The sequence below is a fragment of the Maylandia zebra genome, linkage group LG10 (assembly GCF_041146795.1).
Source record: "Maylandia zebra isolate NMK-2024a linkage group LG10, Mzebra_GT3a, whole genome shotgun sequence".
Lineage (NCBI taxonomy): Eukaryota > Metazoa > Chordata > Actinopteri > Cichliformes > Cichlidae > Maylandia > Maylandia zebra.
In genome coordinates, this window is record NC_135176.1 from 22363575 (window position 1) to 22390574 (window position 27000).

At 37.4% G+C, this 27000-nt stretch overlaps 1 protein-coding gene across 1 annotated transcript in view; it reads right to left on the reverse strand.

Moving 5' to 3' along the window:
• Positions 1 to 1315: 1315 nt before the first annotated feature.
• The window catches only part of gabra6b (gamma-aminobutyric acid type A receptor subunit alpha6b), a 28950-nt gene continuing 3265 nt past the window's right edge, over positions 1316 to 27000 (reverse strand). The window contains exons 5-10 of the mRNA XM_004550383.5: positions 26313 to 26395; positions 25972 to 26115; positions 25544 to 25696; positions 20588 to 20865; positions 12909 to 13165; positions 1316 to 2490 (exon numbers count right to left, since the gene is read on the reverse strand). Coding sequence (XP_004550440.1) covers positions 2478 to 2490; positions 12909 to 13165; positions 20588 to 20865; positions 25544 to 25696; positions 25972 to 26115; positions 26313 to 26395 — 928 coding nt within the window. The 3' untranslated portion in view covers positions 1316 to 2477. The remainder of the gene's footprint in view (positions 2491 to 12908; positions 13166 to 20587; positions 20866 to 25543; positions 25697 to 25971; positions 26116 to 26312; positions 26396 to 27000) is intronic.

A 27000-nucleotide genomic window follows, 5' to 3' on the forward strand; every position in this document is an offset into this window, starting at 1 on the left:
TTGACAAATTATTGGGAACCAATGCAGGAATCATTTAACTCCAATTAAAATTATGAAAGAAAGGAGAAAAAATAAGTATTGAATAATAAAATGCTTACATTAGCATATAAAGGTTTAAATATTTTCTGTGAAAAGGGGGTTATTGCCATGCCTCGCTGTATTAAATGGTTGCAAGTAATGTCAATATTTTAGTCCAAAAATGTGGCTCAAATAAGTAGTATGCGTGGATGTTTTTAACCCTCTAGTAACTGTATGCACACGTTTTTTCTATCTGCATCTGCATGTGACACTAAATATTCAGTGCAGCCAATGAATCTGTGGAACACACCATCTAAACCCTTTGAAGATTTTTCTTCACATCCTCTATACTCCAGCAGAGGGAAATTAAGCCAATGAACCAAAAAATAGAGTGTTGGAAGGGAAAAAATGAATAGTGGAAAGTAGAGCTGGCAGTGAGAGAGTTCCTGCAATTCAGTCACTCAGTCACAATGGATGCAGTATCAGGACAAGTACACTTATTCCCTTACATGTGTTCTAAATATTGAAGCAGGAAATGTGTCATTTCAACCACAGATGCAATATCATTCTGATGTCTGGAACTGCATGTGAATTGCATGCACACAGAAAATCAATACATACAACAAAGTGGATCTTTGTGGATGCTTTAGCTCTTGCTCTCCCAAAGTAGGTCCTACCCCAGCTATTACTAATGGGTAATTTTTTTTTATATCTCAGAGATTTGAAATGAATGAAAAAGAGTGGTAGAGAGATGTAGTTTCTGTTTTAAATTATACCAGAGCATGGGGCTCTGGAGCTCATATGGCTTTGAGTTGCCTGGTCAAGTTGGCAAAAGGATCAGGTACATCTGCTCTCAAAGCACTTGCTTTCCATGCAACAAGATAAAATGAAATACAATGCACTGAGGTGGCAAAAAGAGAGCTTGGCAAGTATTTTTTTCTTTGTGTGAAAATCCAGTTTATTAAGTGATCAGATTGCTCTATGTGGTGAATCTCCCCATAAATGTTCTATCTTCTCCAGCACTAGAATCCGGCAACCTGCTTTTTTTGTTTGTTTGTTTTTTTTAAATATATTTTTGCTTTTGTCGTGTAACTTATAGACGAAGTTTAGTGGCAAACTTACTCTATATTATATTTTTAGATTATATCTGCTTTGCTGTTAGGAAGGGTTCAATGGGTTAATGCTGTAACCCATTGAACCCTTTCTTCTTTATCTTAATGTTGTAAGATAAAGAAGAAATTCTACAGGTAGCCTTGAAGCCTTTATCTGGAGTCTTTCTATACTATGTTTACTGATATTAAATTAGAAAATATTTTATCTGAATAAGTGGATAAGCATAATATTTTTGGCAGTTCAAAAATAACTTATAACTTTTATAACTTATAGATGTGTGGCTGCCCTAGTTCTGCAGCCAGGTAAACATATCCTACAATTAATATCTGAATCTCCTGTGGTATTCTTTCTGGATTAAGGAACTAGATCTCTTCAAAATGTAAATAACAATGATTAGAGATGGGTCAGATAGAGCCAAGTGACTAAGCAGCAGTCAGTAGTAGAAGGGAATATAATGTCCAAATAGGTGGTACATCAGGTCAGGAGCATGACCAGAGTCATGGTTATCTTTTGTTTCATGTACTGTGTAACTCCAGGTTCAGACTTTTCGCTTACATCCTGAAGTGTTTAAGGGGAAGCATTTGGCACAAATAATCCGGCTTGTGTTGCAATGTGTACATAGCAGTTTTTTGTCACTTACCACCATTATTACTTACCTACATGAGTTGGCTACTTGATATGATAAATGGAGTAGGAGCATTGTAAGTAGTGCAAAACATCAAAAGAACTTAATAACTTACTTAACTGGGTTTTGCTTTTTTATGGAGAAGTGGAACTTTTTGTTTGTGCCTCTTAAATTTATATCAGATTAGCCATAACAATGAATCTAATTGCCTAGCACTGGGTTCCACTTGATCTGCAAAAGCAAATCTAACCTGTCCAGATATGGACATGGGGTGTCTGAGGCTGGGTGTCCTCTGGTGCCTGGCTTCTTTAGAGTGTATCTCCTGTGAATTTGTGGCTCATTCTGGAGAATTCCACTGATTCATCATCAGATAAGTATCTGGGAACTTTTGTCTTTGTTGTGTTCTTCACCCATTCCTGAGGAGTTTTTATATCACGGGGGTAAATTATACAGCTTGGGAAGGTTGCAGTTGTTGGGGAATGTTGTTGCAATGGTGGGGTGTGCTTAGTCGGGAACAAAGGTTAGGTAAGCAGTTCAAGTCAAAGTAAAATCCATATGAATGTCAGAGCCCAAGGTTTCCCAGAAGAGTGCTGCATTTAAATGAACTGATCAATGTTGCTCACTTCAATGGTCGCTGGTTTTAAGGTTGTGGCTGATACATATAAATGTAAATGTATGCATGTAAGTGTGTGTGTGCCATCCAGAAGAACAAACACTAGGCCTAGATGGTATCCCTGTAAGACAAAAATCAGAGAAGAAAATGTTGAATTAGTAAAAATTATTTAAAATAAAATAGAAAGCATCATGATCATGAAGAATGGATTTTAACACATTCAACTAAACTAATATATGCTTACAGAAACCTACACATGCATACCTATTCAAATCTGCATCTGTCCATATCTGCCTGAACACCATTCCAGACTGAATTTAAAGGTAAAATAAATCTGAAATTATTCAGTGTCTCACTGCCACTGTTCTCCTGAAAGACTTTGTGAAACCCATCTGGAAAACTTAGCTAGGTAGTTTACATCTTTACCATCTCTGCCTTATGTGTTGAAGCCGGTGACACTTTTGACAGCACTGAGAGCCATTTTTAGCCAGAGAACTTTACATGCCTGCTGGCAAAAGTTGGAGGTTTTCTGTGTGTTTTTAGTTAGAATTCACTGCAATACAAAAATGAAAACAAAATCTTTAATAGTTTCAGTATGCAAATGTATTTTTTGTGTCTTTTAACTTCATCCTTTATATCATCAAGTTTTAACTGTGATATGCTGAGACAGATTAAAAATAGGCATTTAGCATTTGTAAATCCAGTAGACATAAGTGTTTAACCATAGTGTCATTCCAGTCAAAAGTAAAACACAGTGGAGTATGACAACAAATGTACCATTGTATACTGATTTGTTATAATTTATTGTCACTGCCTTGTATTATTGGTACACTCTGGGGTTTAAGAGGGCTGGAATGATCTAGAATAGCATTACAGAATCTTCGATTCAATGACTAAATAAATCTGATAGTTAGTATTTTGTATGAAACTGCCTAACTTACTAACTCCATCTTTTCAGCTGATGCTACAGTTAATTCACCACTTGACCCTACCCTACCTACTGCAGCCCCTTCTCCACCATTGATTCATTCCTGTTATGCATTCAATTGAATTCAACAGTCGCCTCAAGGCGTTTTATATTATAAGGTAGACCCTACAATAATACAAACAGAGAGGAACCCAACAATGAAATGACCCGCTATGGGCAAGCACTTTGGCGACAGTGAGAAGGAAAAACTCCCTTTTAACAGGAAGAAACCTCCAGCAGAACCAGGCTCAGGGAGGGGCGGCCATCTTCCACGACCGGTTGGGGTAAGAGAAGGAAGACAGTATAAAAGACATGCTGGTGAAGACAGCCAGAGATTAATAACAAGTATGCAGATATCAATAATGTTGCACCAGCAGTACTTCAGCATCTAGCTAGCACTACAAAATAACTTTTTTATGGGTAATCTCAAATGAAACCTTTCTAGCAGTTCAACAAACATCACCAGTGACAAACAGGTTCTCTGTGCAGTTTGGCACAGAATCTGTGCGCTAGCTAGATGTGCACAGTTCACGTATTTTCCAGGAAGAACAAAGATGTTTTAAAACGTCCCACTTTAGGTGGAGAAAAATGCAACAAAGAGAGGACACTGAGAGATTACTTTCAAATGTAAGTGCTGCTCAGCATGTGACATTTGGTAAGCTGGAAATTTAAGGCTTAGGACTAATTCATATTAGCTTTCAGTGGATCTCTATATGATTTATGGCTAAAGTTGGCAATTCATATAATGAAATCTCTTTGACAACAAATTAAATGATGATTGAAATTCATCTTATTTAAAGTCAAGGAGGACAACAGGTGCCGGCCAAACTGGGCAGGGTGCAATAGACTTATTGGGCACATTGTACAGTAGGCAGACTCTTTGCTACACAACTGTTGGGTTGAGCTAGCATCAGTAGCATCATAAGAAAGATAGACATGAAACTCAAACAATTTCTAAAAATGAAATTCATGGGAGATTTTATAACAGCAAATATGCTGGAAAAAGTGAAAAAAAAGTCTTATTTATGGGTAAAGTCAACAAATATTTAAGTATATTCGATTGGATTTGGATATTTTGTACATGCAGTTTTTATGGTCCCCTGACCATTGAAATGAAGGGTAATTTTGATAATGTTTCAAAATAATTACTAAAATAACTGCCCCAAATTTGATTCATTGTCGTTGCTAAGTAACAGGACTTGTTTCGAGATGAGGTCGAGTTGAATTTGAATTTCTTTAGCAACTCTTCTCAATTTCCATGTTTACAAAGGCTAGGTTTTGGAAAGCAGCCATAATACAATATTTCACGTAACTCCTGCATATACTATGTAGCATGTACGACAAAGAGCAAAGGAAAACCTAAAGAAGGAGCAACATTTATATGAATATACCCTACAAAATTATTGTAAGACTTAGTTGTAAATGAGTCTTTTTCCCCTTTTGCCCCCTTACCTACACTACCTCCACTTGGCAAAGCCCACTTGGCGACCCCTGGGAACACTGCATAGATTAAACAAAACAATTTGCAATATACATGTGTCCAGGTGACAGAAATTATATATGTGACATTTGCTACGACATTTGTCATTCCATTCTCACAATATTTTACTGTCAAAACAATTCATATGTCTTTAAGAAAAAGATTCAAAGAGTCTGACTTGAAATGAATCATCAGTCTTGTTCTAGGGTGCACTGACAGGTCAAAGAACTGCAGACAGGCTCTTAAAGGAAGTGAACTTGTGACCTTTTGGTAACAGCACCATTTATCTTAAAACAAGGCTGCCTTTCCTTATTAACTGCATTTGTTCAACTAACCAAATGACAAATTTGCATCTGTACAGTTGCTAAAGAGGACTGATCAGCAAAGCACTGGGAGAGTCCCACAGAGACAAGTCTCTTCTTTGCAGTTGAAAGCCTGGGTGATTAATGCTGAGAAAATGAGGTAGAGGGACAGCACTCTGCTTAGCCTGTCAGGCTGTCCCGTTTTATCAAGGAAGATTCAGACTGCAGACTGTGCACCATGGCAGAGTGGAAGATGTGGTAATATAGTGGAGAGATGGTGACTGAGAAAGGAAGCGTTTAAAAGAGTGACACTAGATAGAGTAAGAAATAGAAAAAGCAAATGGGAGCAAGGGGTGATAGACGATGCGAAAAAAAGAAAAAAGAGAACAGATTTCTTGTTTGATAACAAATTATCCTATTAAGATTTGTAAATGCTTGTGTTTTTTTTCTGCATGAGTGTGCACACAGGCTTCCATGCAAACAAAGGTAGATGTGTGATAAACGCCTGACAGACAAAGGCAGATGTAAACAGTTCTCACAAGACCCAGGAGAGAAAAATGATAGATAGGGGATCACTGTTTATATCGGTCTTCTCTACTCCCTGTATGAGTGGCCTGTAATTGAATGATCATTACACCAAAGCTATGGCTATGGCCCTGCAGTTGAAAATAGGAATTGAGTTTGAAAGAGCATTTAGTGGTTTTGATTTATGAGCAACAATAGGGAAGTTGTTTTTTCAAGCCTGGAACTCTGATGGCCAATAAAGAGGAGCAAGGCTTATCGCCTGCTGTACCCACTCTGACACACATACACCATTTAGCCTGCTAGGCAGCCAGCAACCAGTCAACCAACCAGCTGGGGCCCTTCACGGAAGGAAGTGTTTTCAGCAAATTTGTTTCCTTCATGTCTCGCCCTGAATGGTGCTATTCATTAAAATAGCCTGCAGTCGGTAGGCACTGCTGCCACGGCACATTTATACACTTGTATGCCTGTATCCTCACTGAAGTAGACACACACTTGCACACAAATCCACCTACACTCACAGCAGACCAAAATCGTTTCTTTTGGTTCACCTCATCTTTGCAGGAGACCCTTCAATAAAAAAGCAAAGACACAAAGAGAGAAAAAGGGTCTGTTGCTTGCACAGCTATCTGCTTTCAGTTAGGCCGCTGGAGTTGTATATTTATTTCTCTGAAATGAAAAGAGCTGCTCACTTTCATTTAATGGATACAATATTTGGATTCATGTGGGTCTTACTGAGAATCAAGAGGTTACTAGTGTAGGTGGTGCTGCACACAAGAGCAAAGAAATGTAAAGTGTTAACTGTGAAAGTATTGTGCAGTGGACCGTGTTTCAGTCATAATCTATAGCGCTCCCGCTATTTTAACTGTAATTTAACTTATAATCTTAGGCAGTGTTTGCACCACTTTAGCCACAATTCAAAATATCAGCCAAATATATCTCAATTATCCCAGGCAACAAGCAAATTAGGTAAAAATGCAATTCACCATTCAGGTTCTCACCCACGTTGATATGTTTCCCTTCATTCATGCTGATAATCAGATGTTTAATTGAGAAAAGGGTGAACTTTACAATACCAAACAGTTTATTTATGGAGAAAAGTCAACTATTGGCAGCTTTATAACCTCTTTATTCATGTTTACCTCCATGTGGCATAAAGATTGGCAGCAAATTTCAGTGTGATTTTACTTGTAAAGGTTATCATTTGGGTGAGTCTGTTGGCAAGATGCCAAAAGTGAATTATCAAGCAACTATATATATTTCATAATAACAAAATGCATGCCAAGAAATGTTTTATGACTGTTTTTAGTGTTTTAGAAATCATCATTATGTCAACAAAAGCGTTGTGAGTTTTTCTCTGCACTTGTCTATTTTCATGGAATGGATTGAGGTGCAGTACTGTTACTTTTTAGAGTCATCTCAGCAGATAACTGCCCAGCTCCTGACATGACGAGCACACCAAAAACCTCTGATCATCCTGCCAGGAACTCTATTCCCTTGCCAAGCCCGATAGTAACTTATTGCTGCCTCTGAGACCCACTGTGATTTGAAAATAAGTAATTTTGTTCCAAAGATGTAATATCTACTGCTGAAAAAATGGATAACATTTTAACAGGTGCATCTCTTCGCAGCATATCACTGTCAATAAGATTATTTTCCCGAAAAAGGGTCTGTTTGCGGTTGTTGTCTTCTGCTGACATGCCAAGTTCGCAAGTAGGATTTCAGACATGAGATGTTCTGTATTGGAGAAGACCTTCTGATCTTTCTCAGGATGAATATAAGAACCATCTCTACAACACCACCTGCAGCAAGCGTGTTCAGTGGCAGTTTTTGTCGATGTTAGACGATTCAACTCTTACAGTCATGTAGCCGTTATCGATCAGAATGACAACCTGTGGTTATACTTGTTCTTTGCACTAGCTGCTTCTAAGACCACTGGGGGTTTCAGTTATTAGCCCTGGGGCTCTGTGTATTGTATCACCTCCTTCTTGCCTTTCATCAATCCTCCCCACTCACTGCACTTTCTCAGTCACACTTAAATGCACTGTATGTGAAGAAATTCCTCTGTGACATATGCACATGAATTCCAAAAGAAACACATGCATACTTTATTATATGCCATTTTCTTATTTTTAATTGCTCCTGATTCCCAGAGCTGAAATGCTGTCACTCTGCAATTTTTCTACAGGACGTTTGTCAGGATCTCCTTTCAAGCTTGCAGTTCCTATCAATTAACAGAAACAGTTAGGAGTGTGTCACTAAGCGGGTTAGTCACACACAGCTATCCTGATCCCTTCCAACACTGTCATGTCATCTGACTTGTCTCAGCTAGTGATGTGCGGATCGATCCTGAAATATCGATTCCTCCAATACCAATCATTTATGTTCTAGAATCGATTCTCACATTAAAATATCGATATTTTAGTAATTTAGAGTAAATTTGTAGTTTATCATTAACAGGAACACAGTGGAAAGAAACTATAACATTCGGATTGCCTACATTCAAAGGAACTACTTCCTCTTCCGCCTTTCATAGTCATGTGCGAAATACGTCTCGCAGCCCCTTGGCGTGCGCACTCACAACAATGGCTGAGCGTAATTGTGCGGATGTATTTTACCTCCACAAACAGCTGAGCCGTGGTTTGCAATAAATGTGGCAAAAAAAGTGAGGTGTTGTGGCCATACTTGCCAACCTTGAGACCTCAGAATTAGGGAGACATTCAAAAGGGCTGTTTGGGCGGATAAATATATTTTACAGGGTTTATTTATCGGATAAAATACGTTAAATGTCACCGTTATTATTGGCCGGCCCGGAAACAGCGGGGGTGTCCAAATTCAGAGGCTGCTTCCACCTGAGGACCGGCCTTCGCGGTCTAAAGAAAGCCGGGTAGTACGTCACGAGCTCCCTCGGTGGAGTGAAACTCTGCCGTCTGCTCCTTGCTGTCTAAAATATAACCGGACACTGACGTAAACTCTTCTGTTTAATCAGTTTTCTGTTTGACGTTTATTCAGCTGTGTGAAAACCCCGGAGGAACCCTCCCGAGGGAATAATAAAGTTTAATTTAATTTAATCTAATCTAATAACTTTAATCTCAGCCAAACCGATTTACTCACGAACAAATAAAACACTGAAAAAGCCAAACAAGAACATTTTTAAGTTATCAAAGTGACTTGAACATCATGTTTAACCCGAGTGGTGAAAGACCGCGGGGGTTTGAAGACGATGTGTCGGTCGGCTCAGATATTTGAAGTTTACACAGCTACATTCTCACCTGAAAATATGTTAAAAGTTTTTTTGCGACCCAGAAAGAGAAATAAGAGTGATATTAAAACTAAGTCGCTGCCGTCATTGTTGGAAACTGGAATTGGCTGGGCCGCGCTATGAATTCTGCGATATGGTTTTTCAACTTTGTTGTCCGGGTGGAAAATCTGGAGAAAGGTGGGATTCTCCCGGAAAAATCGGGAGGGTTGGCATGTATGGTTGTGGCAACATCACTAACCTTGTCAAACACCTCAGAGTAAATCATATCACAAAATATGACGAGCGTATGTTGAGGCGAACTGAAGAGGAGGAGAGGGACAGGTGCTGCTAGGGTGAGAGTCTCTCACGGAGTCCTTTAGTCCTCCAGGCAGGCAAGGTGTTCAAATAGCACACAACTTTAGTTTTTTTATTTCTATATGATGAACTCTGCATTATTAAGTGATAAGAAGAAGGTATTCTGATGTCCTGTAATCATTATGACGCTATAATTTGAGATACAATAAATAAAATCCGTTTTGTACAAAGTATCGGTATCGGATCAGTATCGTCGATACCACCCTGAATATTACTTGGTATCGGATCGGAAAGGAAATCAGTGGTATCGCACATCACTAGTCTCAGCTCATGCAAGGGGGCTTTTCTCTTTTTAGAGAAAGAGCAAGAAAGGAGAATAAAAGGAGCTGAACCCACACAGTTGAAAAGCCCCAGAGTCAGAAGTGTTGATGCACACTGATAGTGTGCATATCGATAGTGTGAACATAAATGCACAACCAGGCAGACACATTTGTTTAGAGCATATGGCCGGGACAAATCAAGCACACTAAGTTGCACACATACACAATAAAGTGAGCCTTTTTATCTCTAACTAGTATAAATCTCAACATCCTATCAAAGTGTCATACGGGAGCTATAGATGTAATATAAGAGAGCACAATGCATCTCATGATGTCATCAAAAGAACCATAGCGCTATTTGTGCTTTAGCAATAACAAAGCCAAGACGCAGCACGACTGCTGTGTATATCAGCAATAACTGTAAGTTATGTGCAGTATACAATTTAAAAGACAGCACCTGAAAAAACAGAAAAATAGATTCAGATTTAGTTTACTATGTTGTACTATAAGTATTCATAATATAGTCTGTTGTGAGTATTAGCCTCTCAAGTTGCTGTTTCAAGTCACATCCTATATATGATTTGATGCTGTTTACTAAACTGATTTAGTGTAAGCTTAAGATGTATTGTTTGAAAGCTGTCGCCTTCGCTGAATTCAATATGTAGAAATCCTGATGTTTGACAAAAAGCTAAAGGATTTCTTTGAGATCACATTTTGTATGAAAATTTGAACGAAAATTTAAAAAAACTAAATATTAGTGGGAGCTTAGTTAGCAAACAGCAAAGAAAAGATCATCATACAGAGTGTGTGTCTGATCAGGACCTGGTGTCCACATATGTGGAAATCACATTTTGGGTTATTTAGACCAAAATACTGAATTTTGCTCTACAAGGTCCTGATATCTACTTACGAGGACATTATACTGCTACTGTTCTATGAAAATTTTAAACGAATATGCTCATATGTGGCTCTCATTTTTCTTAAAAACAAAAATAAGGCAAAAAACAAAAATCTGGTAAATCTTTGTTTTTACATTCATCGGGCCCCAATATGTCCAAATATCAAAGAGAAATTAAAAATCCATGCAGTGGAAGAGTTCGGGTCTTAGGAGGTTAAAAAGTGGATTGATTAAAAAAGTTAGCATGATTCAATAACAAACTTTAAATTTTCATTAGACTATAAATTAAAGTTTTAATAAGACATTAAATTAGCATTTGAGATAATAAACCTATCAGGAAAGTGTTTACTGAGGTCACAGATCAAGTGAGTAGAACGGTTGTTTTCTGGTAGATTAATGAAGTTGCCAATTATAAAGAGAGCAAGCGGTCCCTTTTTACCATATATTTCACTTAATGTGACTGCAGATTCAACATAAAGTTAATTTTGCATTCAATATGACTTGAAATTCCCAAATGAGACCATTAAGTCATTAGTGAAATGTTGACTGAGACAATAAATTATGCGTGAATTAGGCTACTTTTATCCTAGTCTTCTCTACACTTTGACTTGTTTTAAGATAGGAGAGCCAACCCCTGCTGGCCATTACAGATATTGCACAGTTTTGTACCACATTAGCCCAAATATAAGAGAATTATGACTTTATAAAGAGGTCAAGCAATTATACATTAATTATTTTTTCTTTATTTTCTCTGGCTTGGACAGGCATGGCTCATTAAAGCTTTGCACACAGCTATTATGCCTGTTTACAAGTGCAATCTATGCATGGCAAATGATGGCTAGGAGATATATTTTTAGTAATGTTGCTAAGAGAAACAGAAGATAATTGCATGTTCATCCTATTTGGGCAAGAATTCATTATGTATTGAAAGTACATACTCATAAAACCTGTAAATAATGCAGTCCGTTCAGTATCAACCCCGTGACCAGTCTCTAACACGTTTGGAAAAAGTCATATTGGAAAAATTCTCTGTAAGTTGAAAGATCTTTGTGTATTTGATGAATAATATATGCCCTTCCAGAATAGCAAATGCACAATGAAGAAAGAAAAAAATGTAAAACAATATATATAATGAATACTTCACATTCCCATATTCTGTTTTCTCTCTCTGTCTCTAACTTCCTTTATCTCTTACACACAGAGACCCATTGGTATACAAACACACAAGTACACACACACACAGCAGACAAACTTTAGAACACAGATGGGTATATTTTCAGTTATATTTTGCTCAATAGCCAAAGGTCCCTAAGCGCAACAAAATCCACCAATAAGGAAGACAATATAAGCTATTTCTCACACACTTGGAGACTTAGCAAAATGTAAACTTCCAGAACCACCTGCCCACATAATCAGCATACTGCCTTTCTTTTCATCCAAAACTCTCACATTTTTCTTAATTGTGAGAAATGTGTATGCATGTATGTGTATTGTATTATTGTTGTGGGGACATAAACCAGATTACACAGTCATATTGTGGAACCTTATGAGCCTTTTTTGAGCAAAAAGCATCTTTTGCGTCTTTTAAAATTTACCACATATTGACTCTTCAAGTTTATTATGAAGATCTGGAATCAAAGTAGGTAATTGTAACTGATGAAAAGACTAACACCAACTGCGTGTGAGAACCTCAGCATGCAAACTTGACAGAGAAAAGACTTTCTATTACAGTTTGGTAATACTGTGGTAGTGTGGTATTAATATGAAAGTAGCAAAATAACTAAACCTGCAGTTTCCCATCCAACGTCCTCACTGCTCCTTCAGACTCCACCTTCTCACCCAATATTATTATTACTCAGCTATTACTATTACTCTATTACTCAGCTAAAGCCACTGATTATGCATGATATTACTTAGTTATTACTTTGATATTAATTTGTATTTAAGTCATAGTAAACTCCTATTTCCATATTATTACCTTGTCATTTCCACCTTATTACTCTATTATTACCACACTGTTACCAAGCAGTAATGTAAAGTGCAAATAATTTTCTTGTTCATATGTCAATAATTTGATGAACATTCCATATATCATTATATCTTATATAAGTACAGAAGCTGTACATTTGTTTCGTAGTAGTCAAGTTAATGCTTGACCTCTGACCTTGACCTTGAGGCTGAGATCTGTGAGATTCAAACTTGTGTGAGATTTTAGTAGATGTACCAATGGTGCTAATTTGATACTACTATGTTGCGTTGTTCTCAAGTTATTGCATTCACAAATTTGGGTGTCGACGCCGCCTGCCCGCCCACCCTCCCACCCAGCAGGTTGCCGACAATATCCCATCGGGCTTTCATAGCCGAGTGGGGGGGAAAAAACCCATTCAGTTATAGTCAGTAAGGCAGTAGTCATCCTAAAATCTGTCTGTTGTCTCTCTACAAACACATAAAAACAAATGCTGGAATCATTTGTAACAACATGCCATCTGTTCACCTGGACATCTCCATTGTGTCCTTGGTAAGATAGACAATCCAGTAGACCAGGTTGAAGGCGCCAAACGAAAGGGGGAAAAGGATGCGTGAGTATTTGTCGATGATGCTGGTGCCAGTCAGAACATTGTTGGCCGGTACAGCCGAACCTTGCTGGAGGAATGCTTGGGCATTGACCGGTGGGTTGGGAAATGTCTTGGCAGGACGCTCAAACATCGGGGTGGAGTTCATCCTCTTCTTAAGCACACTACTGGCATCCACCTTGGAGAGGAAAATAAGAACGATACAAAGTATATAAAGACCAGGGAAAAACAAAATGTTATAATGTCAGTATCTTATAACATCAATGCTAGTTAGTGTTAAGGGAGGAAATAAGGAAAAAAGGAAAAATCCATTCTGATGATAGTGGTGTGTTTAACATACTGTAAATAGATAAGTCCATATGTTCTATGGAGCATGTGATCTATATCTAAAATGAGTATGAGTATCACAGTAATTACACCCAGAAAAGAAAATCAATGATGTTTTGATTTTGATTGAAACTTCAGCCCATTCTGTCAAGGCTGGTGTAGTTGTGGGAGGCAAACAAACCATATTAAACGAAAGAAGCTCAATATATTGACGCATGGGTTTCTCACGCCTCATCAACTTTGAGTAAACTAGTGTGATCGCAACACATGCTCCCTGCTCCAATAGTTGTAAATCATATACAGTATGTGTACAGAAAGTAAGGGGAGTGTACATCTGGAAAATGGGTCAAGTAACAATGTGTTGCCTCCAGGTAGAGTAAGTGAGAAAGAACACGTTCCCTTTTAAAGGAACAAATTTCAGCATAAAAAAATACAGTTATTCCACGATGGCCTTTTATTGATCAGCAGCTTCACTGAGTAAGCACTGAACTTTATAATAATATAATTTAATATTTATTTTAAATATGCTGTTTTGTGCCATATTTATGCTTTATAGGACACTTTTTGTTTACATGGAAATTTCAAATATATTCCTTGTTAAATTTGCAAGTTTCTAGAACATTTATTGCAGAGCAGAGTTTGAACAGTTCTTTACATTTTATTTTGGGGGAAAAACTCCTAGTAGTTTACTAAAGCATTCAGTGTTTCTCACTTCAGTGTGGATATTTTTTGGCAGTCTTGGAACAAAATCTGAACTTGTGAGATTTAGGCAGGATTTGTGAGGCTACAGGATTACATGCTCCTCTACAGGTTAAGAAACTATTAAACTGTTACAATCCTAAGGCTTAGGGGAAACATTCCAAAAAATAAATAAATAAATAAAATCCATGGTGGCCAGTTTAAAAATCCATTAGCAGTTAAATTAGAGTTATTAACAACATTAATACTGAATCAAATTAAATATAAAATATTTGTCAGTCATTCCATGGCAGCTATGCTGAGGAGTGCAATCATGCTGTAAAATCTTAATATATTATACGTCTGGGGGTTTAAATGTGTTTATCATTTGAGGAAGTTCACAGGAGTGCAAGTCACAAACATTTGATATGGAGGTGTTAGACAAAGATAAAAAAGCTAATGTTTGAGCAGCATTTTAAACCTTTCTATTCTCTTTAAGCTGTATTATTATGGGCTTGATGAATATATCAAGCTCTGTAAAGTTCTATAGCAACACTGGGGAAGGGCTGTGAGAGAGAGAGCAGGTCCAGATGATCTAACCACCATTACCACCAGTCATTTTCGAGGTTAAGTTCACTCTTCAGTGAATAATAGTGTATCCTCTTATCTGTGAGTGGTATACTGTATGCTTCACAACACCAGGCTGTAGCTTCAAATGTCAGCTACCTGTTTCTGTTTCCCTTTTAGGTAACAACATGCAGTGAGTACACACACCGCATGCATTACTTCTGCATGGTGTACTGCACATGTCTGCAGTTGAGCCAAATGACAAGCTATTGCTCATGATGACAACAGGATCTCTTGGCTTCCTCTTAAATCTCATGGGAGATCAAGTCCTTGTCCCTTATTCACTGCTCTAGTTTTCAACAGACTCACAGAAAGGTTGGGTGCTGACTAACGGATATATGGATCATGTTTGGATGTGGGTCTCCGTGAGTAGAGCAGGTTAAGAGCTACACACGAGTGTGTTTATGTTTCATAGTGTGCGAAGGGGTTAATAGACAGCACGATTTCACTTTCTGTCCACTAAGGAGCCTCATCTCTGGGTGTTTGGATGTAAGTGGGTGAATATATGTAAATAATTATTACAAATTAAAAGCCATGGATATTACACACACAGTCACACACAACAGTTATGATCCAATAAGATGAACCATCGAAGGATACGGATAAATGAATGAAAAGACAAAAAATTTCCTGATCATTGTCATTTTGCACATTTAAACCATATTAATCTCACAATCTCACAGGGTTCACGAAACTGTTTTTTGTTTTTGTTTTGTTTTTTTACTTTTATGTACAGTACCAAGAGATTACTGGCAGAGAAATAAGGATAAGAAACAAATTGTTCACACATATATCAAAGCCTTCAAAAACACTGGTGACAACATAACTCTTTTAACCTCGCAAATTCAGTAACACAGAGATCTTGCCCTAGGCGAAGTGAATTCAGGTGACTTCTTTGAATCATAGCATGGTTGCTCAAGGTGATTGCACAGTTTAAGGCACAGTTGCACATTTTAGATGACTAAATTAATTTGCATGACTAAATTACATTGCAAAACTGCTACTAGTATGACTTCTGAAAATTTCAATAAAGAGTTGGTGGGAAACAGTGGGAGGCATGCAGTTCTGCATAGTGTGTGGGAAAGTTACTTAACTTTCCTACACTACTGCCATTATGGGAAGTGAAAGTAGGCTAATGACATACATTAACTGGCTTAATGGTTGTAGCTTGTTTCTAAAAAGTTCTTAAAAATACAAAATTTCCCAATGATTAAGCCTGGCAGGCAGTCATTTTAGGCTTTGAAACTTTAACTGTGCTGAATAAAAAATGAATAGGCTAGAGATGTAAGCTTCATGTAGCGCAGGTCCCTGGTGGTTTGATTATTTCCTGTCTCATGTTGACTGAAAGATAACAGTTGTTCAGTGTTTTTCACAGCAGAATTTTCTCCAAAAACTGGATGTCCATCGAATTACCATGACTAAATTATCATTTAATAATACCGTTGATAAAGGTGGATATTTATGGTTATGCTTCACATACTGAATTATTATAGAGTTAGCTATAAACATAGAAAAATAGGGGGTGGGGGGTGGAAGACTGCTAAATGATGTAGAAATAGAAATTTCTAAATAAATACCTGTAATCAGTGCATTCAACAAGTGTTACTTCATTACAATTTTTTTATTAGTCCTTCATTTATTCTGGTAAAAAAAAAATCTCATTGAGATCAAAAAATCTCATTTCCAAGAGAGACCTGACATCTTGGCAACAAAAGTCAAAATGTTATGCACCATCCATGACGCTACTTTTTAGTTAGTGTTGATCCCTGAACCTGAAAATCCTCTCTTTCAGTCTAGTTATTAAGCCGACAGGACAGCAAAAGAATTTCCTTAAAAATGTCCTGATTTAATCAGTGTCTCATCGCCTAAGCAATCTTTTCAAATTCTGTGATTGCAAGTACCCGTGGCTCAACCTCTGCATAAAGATCACATCTTTCTATCTCTCACCTTATTTTTTTTTCTTAATATGAAAAAAATATTTTCTTTATTTCCAGCACTAAATACTGCACCACCTACTCACCACTGGAAATGCATTCAGCACCCGTTACTCACACTGACAAACACTCGATCCCCCATTATGTTTACAGTTGTATATTTGATTCATTAACTGAACCAATTTGCTTTTGTGAGGTTTCCATGCCTGCTGTGTTTTACATGACAGTCATAACAGGTCATGGTCTTTTAAATCGTGACTGGTTGATGGCTATTTCTATTCCCAGTGATACGCCATTGTTGTGTTTTTTTTTCTATGTAATAAAGAGTCTTTCCTCCTACATATTTGGTGAAAGCAGTCATTTTCCATGATGCATCCCTCCCACTCTATTTCTCCTCTCAGTGTAACTTTAATGCATACACACACACACACACACACACACACACACACACACACACACACACACACACACACACACACACACACACTCGAATGCAAACTCACATAAAACACAAAAAACAAACCACACTGGCCCATCATCCATCTCTCCATCTTGTTCCATATAAAAAAATTATATATATATATATATTTTTTTTTTAAATGGACTGTGCCTGCTTTCTCAGCCCCCTCTCTGCTTTATTGTGGTGGTGGTTGCCCTCCTTCTTGTGAGCGTGCAGTGATATGCTGGATAGTCCCTTAATCTATGGCTCTTACATAATCGGCAGCAACATCATTCACTGAGCCACTGGCTGTCTCCCCGTGTCACTCACTGTGGTTATCACACAGTTACAGGGATGAATAAAGGACTGGGAGAAAGGGCTGGATGGATGATATACTGTAGCTAGATGGATAGATAAGGCATTGTTGAAAGCGATGAGTGAACTATATGGATGCAGGGGACATCGTTTGTTGCCGATGATGTATATACACGGGTTGGTTAGGTGTGTGTTGCAGATAATATCTGCATGTGAGTTATATGAGTGCAAAACTGGAAAAAGTGAAGGTTGTTATGTTTCACTGTTTATGTGTGGACAGCACATTCAAGCAAAAGTAGCAGGAGAGACGCAGAAGGGAGATCTGTGTGTGTGTGTGTGTGTGTGTGTGTGTGTGTGTGTGTGTGTGTGTGTGTGTGTGTGTGTGTGTGTGTGTGTGTGTGTGTGTGTGTGTGAAGTAGAGAATAGAGGTCTTACAATAGTAGCATAGAGCAGAGAGAGGAAGCAGGGAAAAGCAATATTGTAACATTTAATTGATCAAAAGGGTGAGATAGAAGCATTGGATAAATTGCAAACAAAAGCATGATTTTGTGATTTTTCATGTATTGTGTTCTATTTACATTATAGATGTGGCAAATGTCGTATTTGTTCTGTCAGCAAAAAATACGACAGAAAGAATTTAGGGGAAAAAGGTTAAGAGTAGAATCAAATCTATTCTTGTCAAGCAGGACCAACATGCTAAAGCAGGGGTAAGGTCTCCCATTGCTCACAGAACAACTTTTAATTTTCTTTGCAGAATTTCACAATATATCACAAACACTGCATTGACATGATTACTTCATGTATGCAGCAGGGACTTGGCATGGTCTACACTTGTTAAAGCCTGCCTTTCTCATTTACATTCAAACAAAAATTTACGATTTTTTTCAGGTAATTTGGTATTTCTCTTATGTTTCTGTTTATTATATTTGTTGAATGTCTTTCATGAAAGGCTTTGCTGTTAAACATTTTTTAAAATATTGTTATTGTTCTTTTTATTAGATATTCGACTGAAGACAACACTCATGTATCGAAAAAAAGTTCTTTAAATTGAAAGGCTGTTTAAAATAAAGTGAACAAAAACACGAATCTGCCGTAACACTAAAATGGGAACATTTCTAATATTAATAAATTGGAATGCAAACTAAATCTTCACTAAACAGAGGATAAACAACAAATATGAAAATGAAAGTGGTTGGTAAATGGACTACCATTATGGACTATATACCACTTTTCTTAAAGTGCTTTATACAACTTGCCTAATTCACCCCCATTCATTCAAGTACATTTTCCTATGATTTTTTTTCTTTTTGGTAAGTGTTTTTTAATCTAAAATTCATAGAAGTTCTTACTCTTATGGATGCATTGGAGAGCAACTCGGGGTCAGTATCTTGACCAAGGATATTTGGCATGCAGACTGGAGCAACCAGAGCTCAAACAACCAATTTTACCTGCTCTTTCTCCTTCAAAGCGGCCTTTAAGATTTAATAAAGCAGTTTTCGGACACAAGCACAATTGTGTGATCCATCACATTGCTCTGTAGAAAGTCTGATGCTTTCAAATTGCTGTAATTGTATCCCTCCAAGAAATACTGGCCCATGTAGGAGTCTTCTGCTATATGATGGATACAGACTCAAAACTCCAGCTAACTCTTTTTGCATTTGTGTGTCCATGGAGCATTCTCTAAAAAATGGCACAAATAACAGGAGTTGTAGAACTAGTCAAAAAAGACATCAAAGTGTGTGGCTCCGGTAGTGACATGGCTTTTGATGCACACTGTGTTGACGCAATAAGTACAGACTAAGCTTTAAACATTGATCAATGAACAATCATTTGTCATGGAGATATCGGTCACAGTGATGAAATATTCTTGTCATCGCTGGCATGAAGCTGAAACAACTATACGATCATAAAACTTAAGTAAATGTGGTTTAAATCATTTTACACTATAGACAGAATATAGTTCGAATATGTGTTTTCTCCCCACGTGGGTTCTCATAGGGAGTACTACCTACATTTTTCCTACAGTATGGCTTTACAGTGTAGAGTGCTCTAAGATAACTCCTATTGTAAATATCAGAAATGAATTGAACTAAATTTGAATAATTACATTTCAAGTTGTGTGATTCATTGCTGTTTTTCAAGTTCCTTGGAATAAAATGACAGCTCTGCTCTTTATATCACTGCCATCATGAATCATTGCATCAGAGCTCAGTTAACAATGGCTTTTTTTATTATACATACAACTTCGTCAGACACTTTTATATAGTCAGAGTTAGCTAAAAAAAAATTCAAGTGTTCAGGTAATTCAGGTCTTTTTCAGCAAACTCTTTTCTAACTCAGGATTAGACAATTCAGAATTCAAGAATTAGACTCAACGTAAGTTAAGCAAAAAGGTTGCATATTGTAGTACTCGCCTTTTTTAACACAATTACTATTTTTTTTATCTACTGCTCTCCGTTTGCCACACAGATGTGCTTATGTCATGCTGACAGAGCCAACATAAACTGTGAAAAGAATGAAACGCTGAAATTGTTATATAACAGCACAGAGCAAAGAATGGATTTCGTCAGCTAAAGAGAGACAAACACAAGCTAGACAGGATGAAAAAAAAATACAGAAGCTTAGCAAGATACCAGAAGTCAAGTCAAACCTCAGATCTAAATAAACACAATGATTAGGGAGAAGAACCTGATATGCAATATATAGAGATGATGTCATAATGCGCATGTTATATACCTCAACCTTAGAACCACAAGCACTTTTGGCCACCTCATTTTTGTGTTTTTAGCCCTTCCCAAACAAATGACTCATACTTCACAAAAAAAACTGCTTCCCACCTTCCTTGAGTTATAATTCAGAAAAACCAAAACTAATAAGTAAATTTCTAGAATTTGTGTAATTCAAATAGGGGCATATCAATATGTGCAAGCCATTTCACAGAGCAATTAGTGCAAAAAAATACATAAATACACTTTGCTTAGTATTAGCCAGATGTTACTGAGCCACATTTTTTAAATCCCATGCTTCATTCATTTGCTGGGATTAACCAATTTCTAATGTTTAAAGCTGGAGCTAATACTATACCATCACTTTCTGCATGTCCTTTACTGGTTTAAGTAAAGAAAAGCAAAAAAGTAAAGGTGGCATTTCTCTACTTTTGTGATATTAAGATGTTTTATCTGAAAGAAACAACAGCAGGCTGGTCATCTTCAACTAGCTAATTATCAGAATATTTGTTGATACATGTAAACAGAAGTTTGAAAAGGTGAGCTAGACTTACTGAGGACACCTCTACGTCATTCCCTGCGGCCACAGCGGGAGCAGCGGCCGCAGTTGCTGCCTCCTGAGCTGCTGCCTTCATGGCCGCTGCTTTCCGGTGCTCCCTGTTGGCCTGTAAGGTGGAGAAGTAGTTGACGGCGGCAAACTCAATCAGGGCGGAGAAGACAAAGGCAAAGCAAACAGCAATGAACCAATCCATGGCTGTGGCATAGGAGACTTTAGGGAGTGAGTGGCGGGCACTGATGCTGAGCGTTGTCATCGTCAAGACAGTGGTGATACCTGCATATGGGAAGGAGACAGCAGTAGATATATTGTTAAATAAGGATGCTGAGCCAGCCTGTTTAAATTGAGCCTTTTTTTTTCTCAAAATCTGTAGATCAAATCTTAGAAATCATTTATCATTTTACCCAAATCTTCACACCACTTATTACAATGGTGTTTAACACCAAAAAAGAGAAAAAAAACTATTTCACGCATGTCAGGATTTTAAAGAGAAAGCACTGCTGTTCAAACAGAGGGCCAAAGGATTGTCTGAACACATTTTATTGGATGTATATGAGTCAAAAATCGAGCTTTCTGGTTGAAATGAGAAGTTTCTGTTTGGAGAAAGGAGAACACTGCATTCCAGCAAAGGAACCTTATCCCATCTGTGAAACGTGGTGGTGGGAGTATTGTAGTTTGGGCATGTTTTGGTGCATCTGGTCCAGGGCAGCTTGCCATTAGTGATGAAACAATAAATTCTTAATTTTACCAGAGAAAACGTGAAAGAAAAAGACAACCAGTAAACAAACACTGATCGGTCGTTCTACCAAAAAGTTTTTGTAGTAAAAGAAAGATTATTTTTTGGAATCATCAAGGTTCTGATATACATCCAGCAGAAATGATGTGGAAGGATCAGGATAAGCAGTTCACGAGCAAACCCACTAACAATGCAAAGTTGAAGCTCTTCTGTAAAGACGGATTTGAGAAAACTGGATGTTTAGGTGTTCATTGCTTCTCAAAAAGTAAAAACATTAAAGACACTGACAGTAACAATCCACACACAAATATGCAATACTGGGACATTTGTTCCTAAAGAACAAAAAAGTTAACAATTTAGGTTAACAATGATTGTTAACCTAAATATTGGGAGAAATCTTACAGTTTCTTCATGCAGTTGCTAAATTTGAGATTTCAAATTTATACTTTCATCAAAATATCAATAGTATCAGCAATATCCATGATGAAACTGCAAACAAACCATCATGATGGACTCGTACGAGTTACTGATAAATATCATAATAAGCTAACTTGACATACACATTTATACATCTTCTTCTTCAGCTGCTTCCTTTAGGGGTTGCTAATGGATCATCTGCTTCAATTTCACCTCATCACTTATATCCAATTCTATCATCCCTACTCTCTGCATATCCTCGTTTGCTACATATATATGAACCATCTCTGTGGTCTTCCTTTTTTCCTTTTGCTTAGCAGCTCCATCTTTAAGATCTTTTCTCCAATATACCCCGTGTCCCTCCTCTTCTTATATTCATACTATCTCATCCTTTTCTCTTACTTTCCCTCCAAATTATTGAACCTGAGCTGTTCTTTTCTGTTCATTTCAGCTGTTCATTTCTAATCCTGCACCTCCAGGTCCCAATCGAAATCGTAGCATCGTGTTATTAATATTTATAGAGAAAGATATACTTTAAAAAAAAGGCACATTGCACATCATACAACAAAAGATACTGTGTAACACTAGTTAAGCTGTTGATGTCATAAATCTTTGATAAAAATATATGTGTATATGATGTAACAAGAAAATAACAGAGCCAAGCAGAGCATATTTTTCCCATGGAATATTTTTAACATGTGGCAGCAGTCCTGTTTTATGGCATATAACTAGAATGTGGCATTTCAAATCAGAAAGTGTTGCCAAAAAGTCACTTGAGGGAATGCTAATCTGTCCATAAGCAGACTAACCCCTGCCCCCACATTGGCACGTCGGTAAAAAGAGACCGAATATCTATAAACATTCTGGAGAAAGACATCCAGGCTGTATGGTATTTGCTAATATTTGTTTGCTTGTCTAATATGAGGTACAGACAAGATGATGGAGAGAGATGATCAGAAGAAAGAATGAACATGAACTTGAAGCTTAGACTAAGACTAACAGACTTCCTTTTAGTAGGAAATCAATATACATGTATATATATATATAATTATTCTTTTTTTAATTTTTTTTCTAAGTAATTTTCATTTGGGAGAAGAGTAGTTTATCACACAAAAGGTCCATTACATGTCCATTTTAGATATAACATTTCAGACATAGCCCCTAATACTACTTAATTCATGAATAGAAATGATCCGTAGTTCTTAATCCTTAGATAAGAATTTCCCTTTTCCCCACCCAGATTCCTTCCTTATTAAGTCAGATAAAGATGCTGACAATGGTAAATGGTAAATGGCCTGTATTTATATAGCGCTTTACTAGTCCCTAAGGACCCCAAAGCGCTTTACATATCCAGTCATCCACCCATTCACGCACACATTCACACACTGGTGATGGCAAGCTACATTGTAGCCACAGCCACCCTGGGGCGCACTGACAGAGGCGAGGCTGCTGGACACTGGCGCCACCGGGCCCTCTGACCACCACCAGTAGGCAACGGGTGAAGTGTCTTGCCCAAGGACACAACAACCAAGACTGTCCAAGCCGGGGCTCGAACCGGCAACCTTCCGATTACAAGGCGAACTCCCAACTCTTGAGCCACGACAATGAACATCTCTTTTAATAGCCCATTACCAAAGTACATATCTAATTCACTTTCATCAAGCTAAAGCAAGCAGGGATAAAGGGCCATTGAACGCTGTTCCCATGGTTTACCAAATGTGCACTGTAGCTGTGCACTTTTCATTAGCATTGTAGGAACTTATGGGGGTTTTAATGCACCTAATAATGTCTCAAAAACATTTTCTACACAGCACTTTGATGGTAAAACCTAACAACCCTCAGATGCAACCTCCTCCAACAGTCAACCAGTCTGACTGTTTAAATCTGAAGCACCAGTTAAATGACTGCAAAAGGGAGGAGGAACATGGAAAGAAAGCCTGTCAGGGTAGGAGGGAGAGGCAAAAGAAAAAGAAAGAAAGAGTGTGGGAGGGAGAGGGATGAAGTATAAAGACAGGATAGAAATGAAATGCTTGGGGCATTTATGGGCTTTTATAAGAAAAAAAGCAAGGTACAAATTAGGCCACACTCAATTAAGTCTGTAAGACTTGTGCTCAAGGGACTTTCAGCTCTTAGGTTGTTGACAATTCAGCACGCAATATGGTATGGTTTAATGCACTGTCAGTGTCAGGCCTGTCTCCAGAACAAAACAACCTAGGATGCATCTGAAGAAAATGAGAGTGCACTAGCTCTGGTTACCTTCCAAATAATGATTATCAGATTAATACACACAGCTATTCACTGTTTTCTGTTGTTGTAGCAAATGTATGTCTTGTGAAGTCAAAGAAGTGTTTAAAGTTCACAAATGAATTATGACTTCATAGACACAATAATTGTTTGTTTTGAACTCTCTTAATACATGTTTTGTATGTTTAATATTCTTACACCTATAGGTCACCTATAACTTATCTGTTCTTCTCAAAAGTAACTAAACTGTCTATCTTTTAGTCACAACCCAAAACTTGTGTGTTAATTCAATTTATTCAAGCAGTGGCTTTTTGGCTATCACTTGCAATGCAACTTGTTTTGTACATAATCTCTTGTGTCCTCTGTCCTCGATTTAGAATGAGCAGGTTTTTGGGTTTGTTTCGGGGTTTTTTTGCTTGTCTGTATCTTTTCATTCCAGCCAGTACTGAGTGAATTGAGAACAGCAGGATGAGTGAGGCTAATGAGTTGCCACAGATGTGCTTTCTACACGAGTCTTCAACTTCCATGCAAACATTAATGACGGGGATCTATTCTCTGAAGGAGAATGCAGATTTGTTGGAGCGCTGGCTCGTTTCCAAAGACAAGGGCTAGCACTGCTTCTGTGCACAGCTGCATCTTGAGTTTTACAAATAATGGAAATTCAGTTAAAAATGATAGCAAAATCTGTGCACTTTTGCACATTATCCTCACTTTTTGCATCTGTGCTTTTTCTGTCTTTCTGTTGCTGTCATTCCTCTTAGTCTATCTCTGTTTTTGTTCAGTGTATCTCACCCTTGCTGCTCCTGAGGCTAGAGCTTGGTAGCAACTGTAGCGTAATGTAATGTGAGCAAGCGGAACCTGTGAGTGCTCGGAAAAGGGCCAAGTAAACATCCTCCCCCTCTCAGCCCTTGCATGACCAATTTCAAAAAGGACATCTATTCCCAATTAATTCAGCTCCACCATAGTGGAGGAGGAATAGAGATAATGAAGGTAAAACCTGACTGTGATGACTGTGGTGGTCTTTGTTCTATTGCAGGAGGTTTCATTTTAAAGACAGCTCATTGCAGTTTAATTTAGGGTGCAACAAACAGAGAAAATATAGTTGCTTAAAGTTTGTAAAGTGAGAGTCAGGAGTTGTGGGGTCAACCAGTGGGCGGCAAGTCAATAAATCCAGACAGTTTATTATTTGGCTTTTTGATACTTTACTAAAAAGAAGTAAGCCACAACAAAATAATGGATAATGTATGCTTGGCTATTTTGTTCAGCTAATTAATGGGCACTCAAGTTGTGTCATAATCTGAAGCTAACTGCAATGGTGCAAAATTAGAACTGAGAAAACCTGAATATTTACAAAAAATTGCCAGTTATTTTTGGAAGACAAACTGAAAATGTTCTTCAGCGTTCCAAATATTTCAATCCAAGTAGTCAATGGCTGTGTGAAATGTGTTAGCTCTGGAGTCTACGTCAAAATCCCTTTTTCTGATATTTTTTTCAAATCTTGAAACTGACATTGAAATTTATACACTAAATGAGTATGAGAATTTAAGGAGCTCTTACCGAACACAGTCCGAGCTGGAACTGATTCCTTATTAATCCAGAATGAGACTTGGGCCAGGATGACAGTCATGATACAGGGAATGTAAGTCTGAATCAAGAAGAAGCCCATTTTCCTTTGCAGGTGAAAATGAACGGTCATAATGACATATTCACCTGGAAGAGTAAATACCAAAAAGATTTGTCAATGCTGAGAATTTACTTGACATGGTTGCCATACACCAGTCTTTTAATACTGACTGGTGAAAAGTATTGTTCTATTTATGATGAAATTTTTAAAAAGAATGCAAGTTCATGCATGACATAACATTCCACAAACATGTAATGGTAAATAGTTCACGGATTCACTGAAGTGTCCTTAGCAGGTTTTAGTTTTAACACAGTGACCACTGCACACTCTTTATGACAGGTGATGTTAAACATCTGCTCACCTGTATTGGATTTTAGTCTCTCACTGGAAACTGTCTGACCAATAAGGTCATACTGCAGCAAACTGGATGATTCTTGTGGCACTTCAACAGATGACAGAGGACCTTTCTTCCATGTGTACACAATTTCACTGATGGGGTAAGCATCTAGACAGCATGGATAAAAAGGGCGATTAAAAATGAAAACTTTCAAAAATTCACACACACATACACACATATGTATGGCATTTCAAATTAAGATCTTTGACGATATCTTGTCAGTCATCTGCTCAGTGACAGAGTAATCAGTGATTGAAAGTGACACCATCTGTCGGGTGAGTAAGGCTGAAAAAAAACTAACTCACAACTCCCAAACTTAAGTGGGCAGGCATGGCCGTCCATGGGGAAGTTCATCAGACGCATGGGGCACTCTGCATTTATAGTTAATCTGTAGGAATAGAAAACAGTTTAATTAAGTGTATGATTTATATTTCATACTAGCTTTATAAACACTGCTCTTTCAAGCTGGGTCTGGTGTGGTGCCATTCAGCATTATAGCAAAAAAACAAGTACAGAATATAGGATTATACAATATTTTTGGTAACATAGATGACCTAAAACCTGCAAGACCATTTCACTGCGGTGAACACACAACTTGGCGAAGGACAACCGTGGATAACACATTTCACAAAGGATGTTTTTATTTATTTATTTATTTTTAATGGCAGAAGAAGAATCCCATGTTTGTTGTCTGCTCATAAGTAAAACATATACTTACATATTTTCATAACTTATTTATAACTTATTTTTAATAACAACTTAATGTTATTTTCTATTTGTATTTATTTTATTTTATTTATTTGTTTATTTACTTGTAAAACACATTTGATTCTTTGGAATTATTCAAGTTATAAAATTCACAGAACACAACATCTTAATAATATCCTTAGTTGTTAAAACATTTCCAGTGATATTATATTGGTTTTATTGTTAATGTAATAAATGACTTAGGTTATTCAGTTCTACAATGTTGTTATAATATTCTTGTTTACC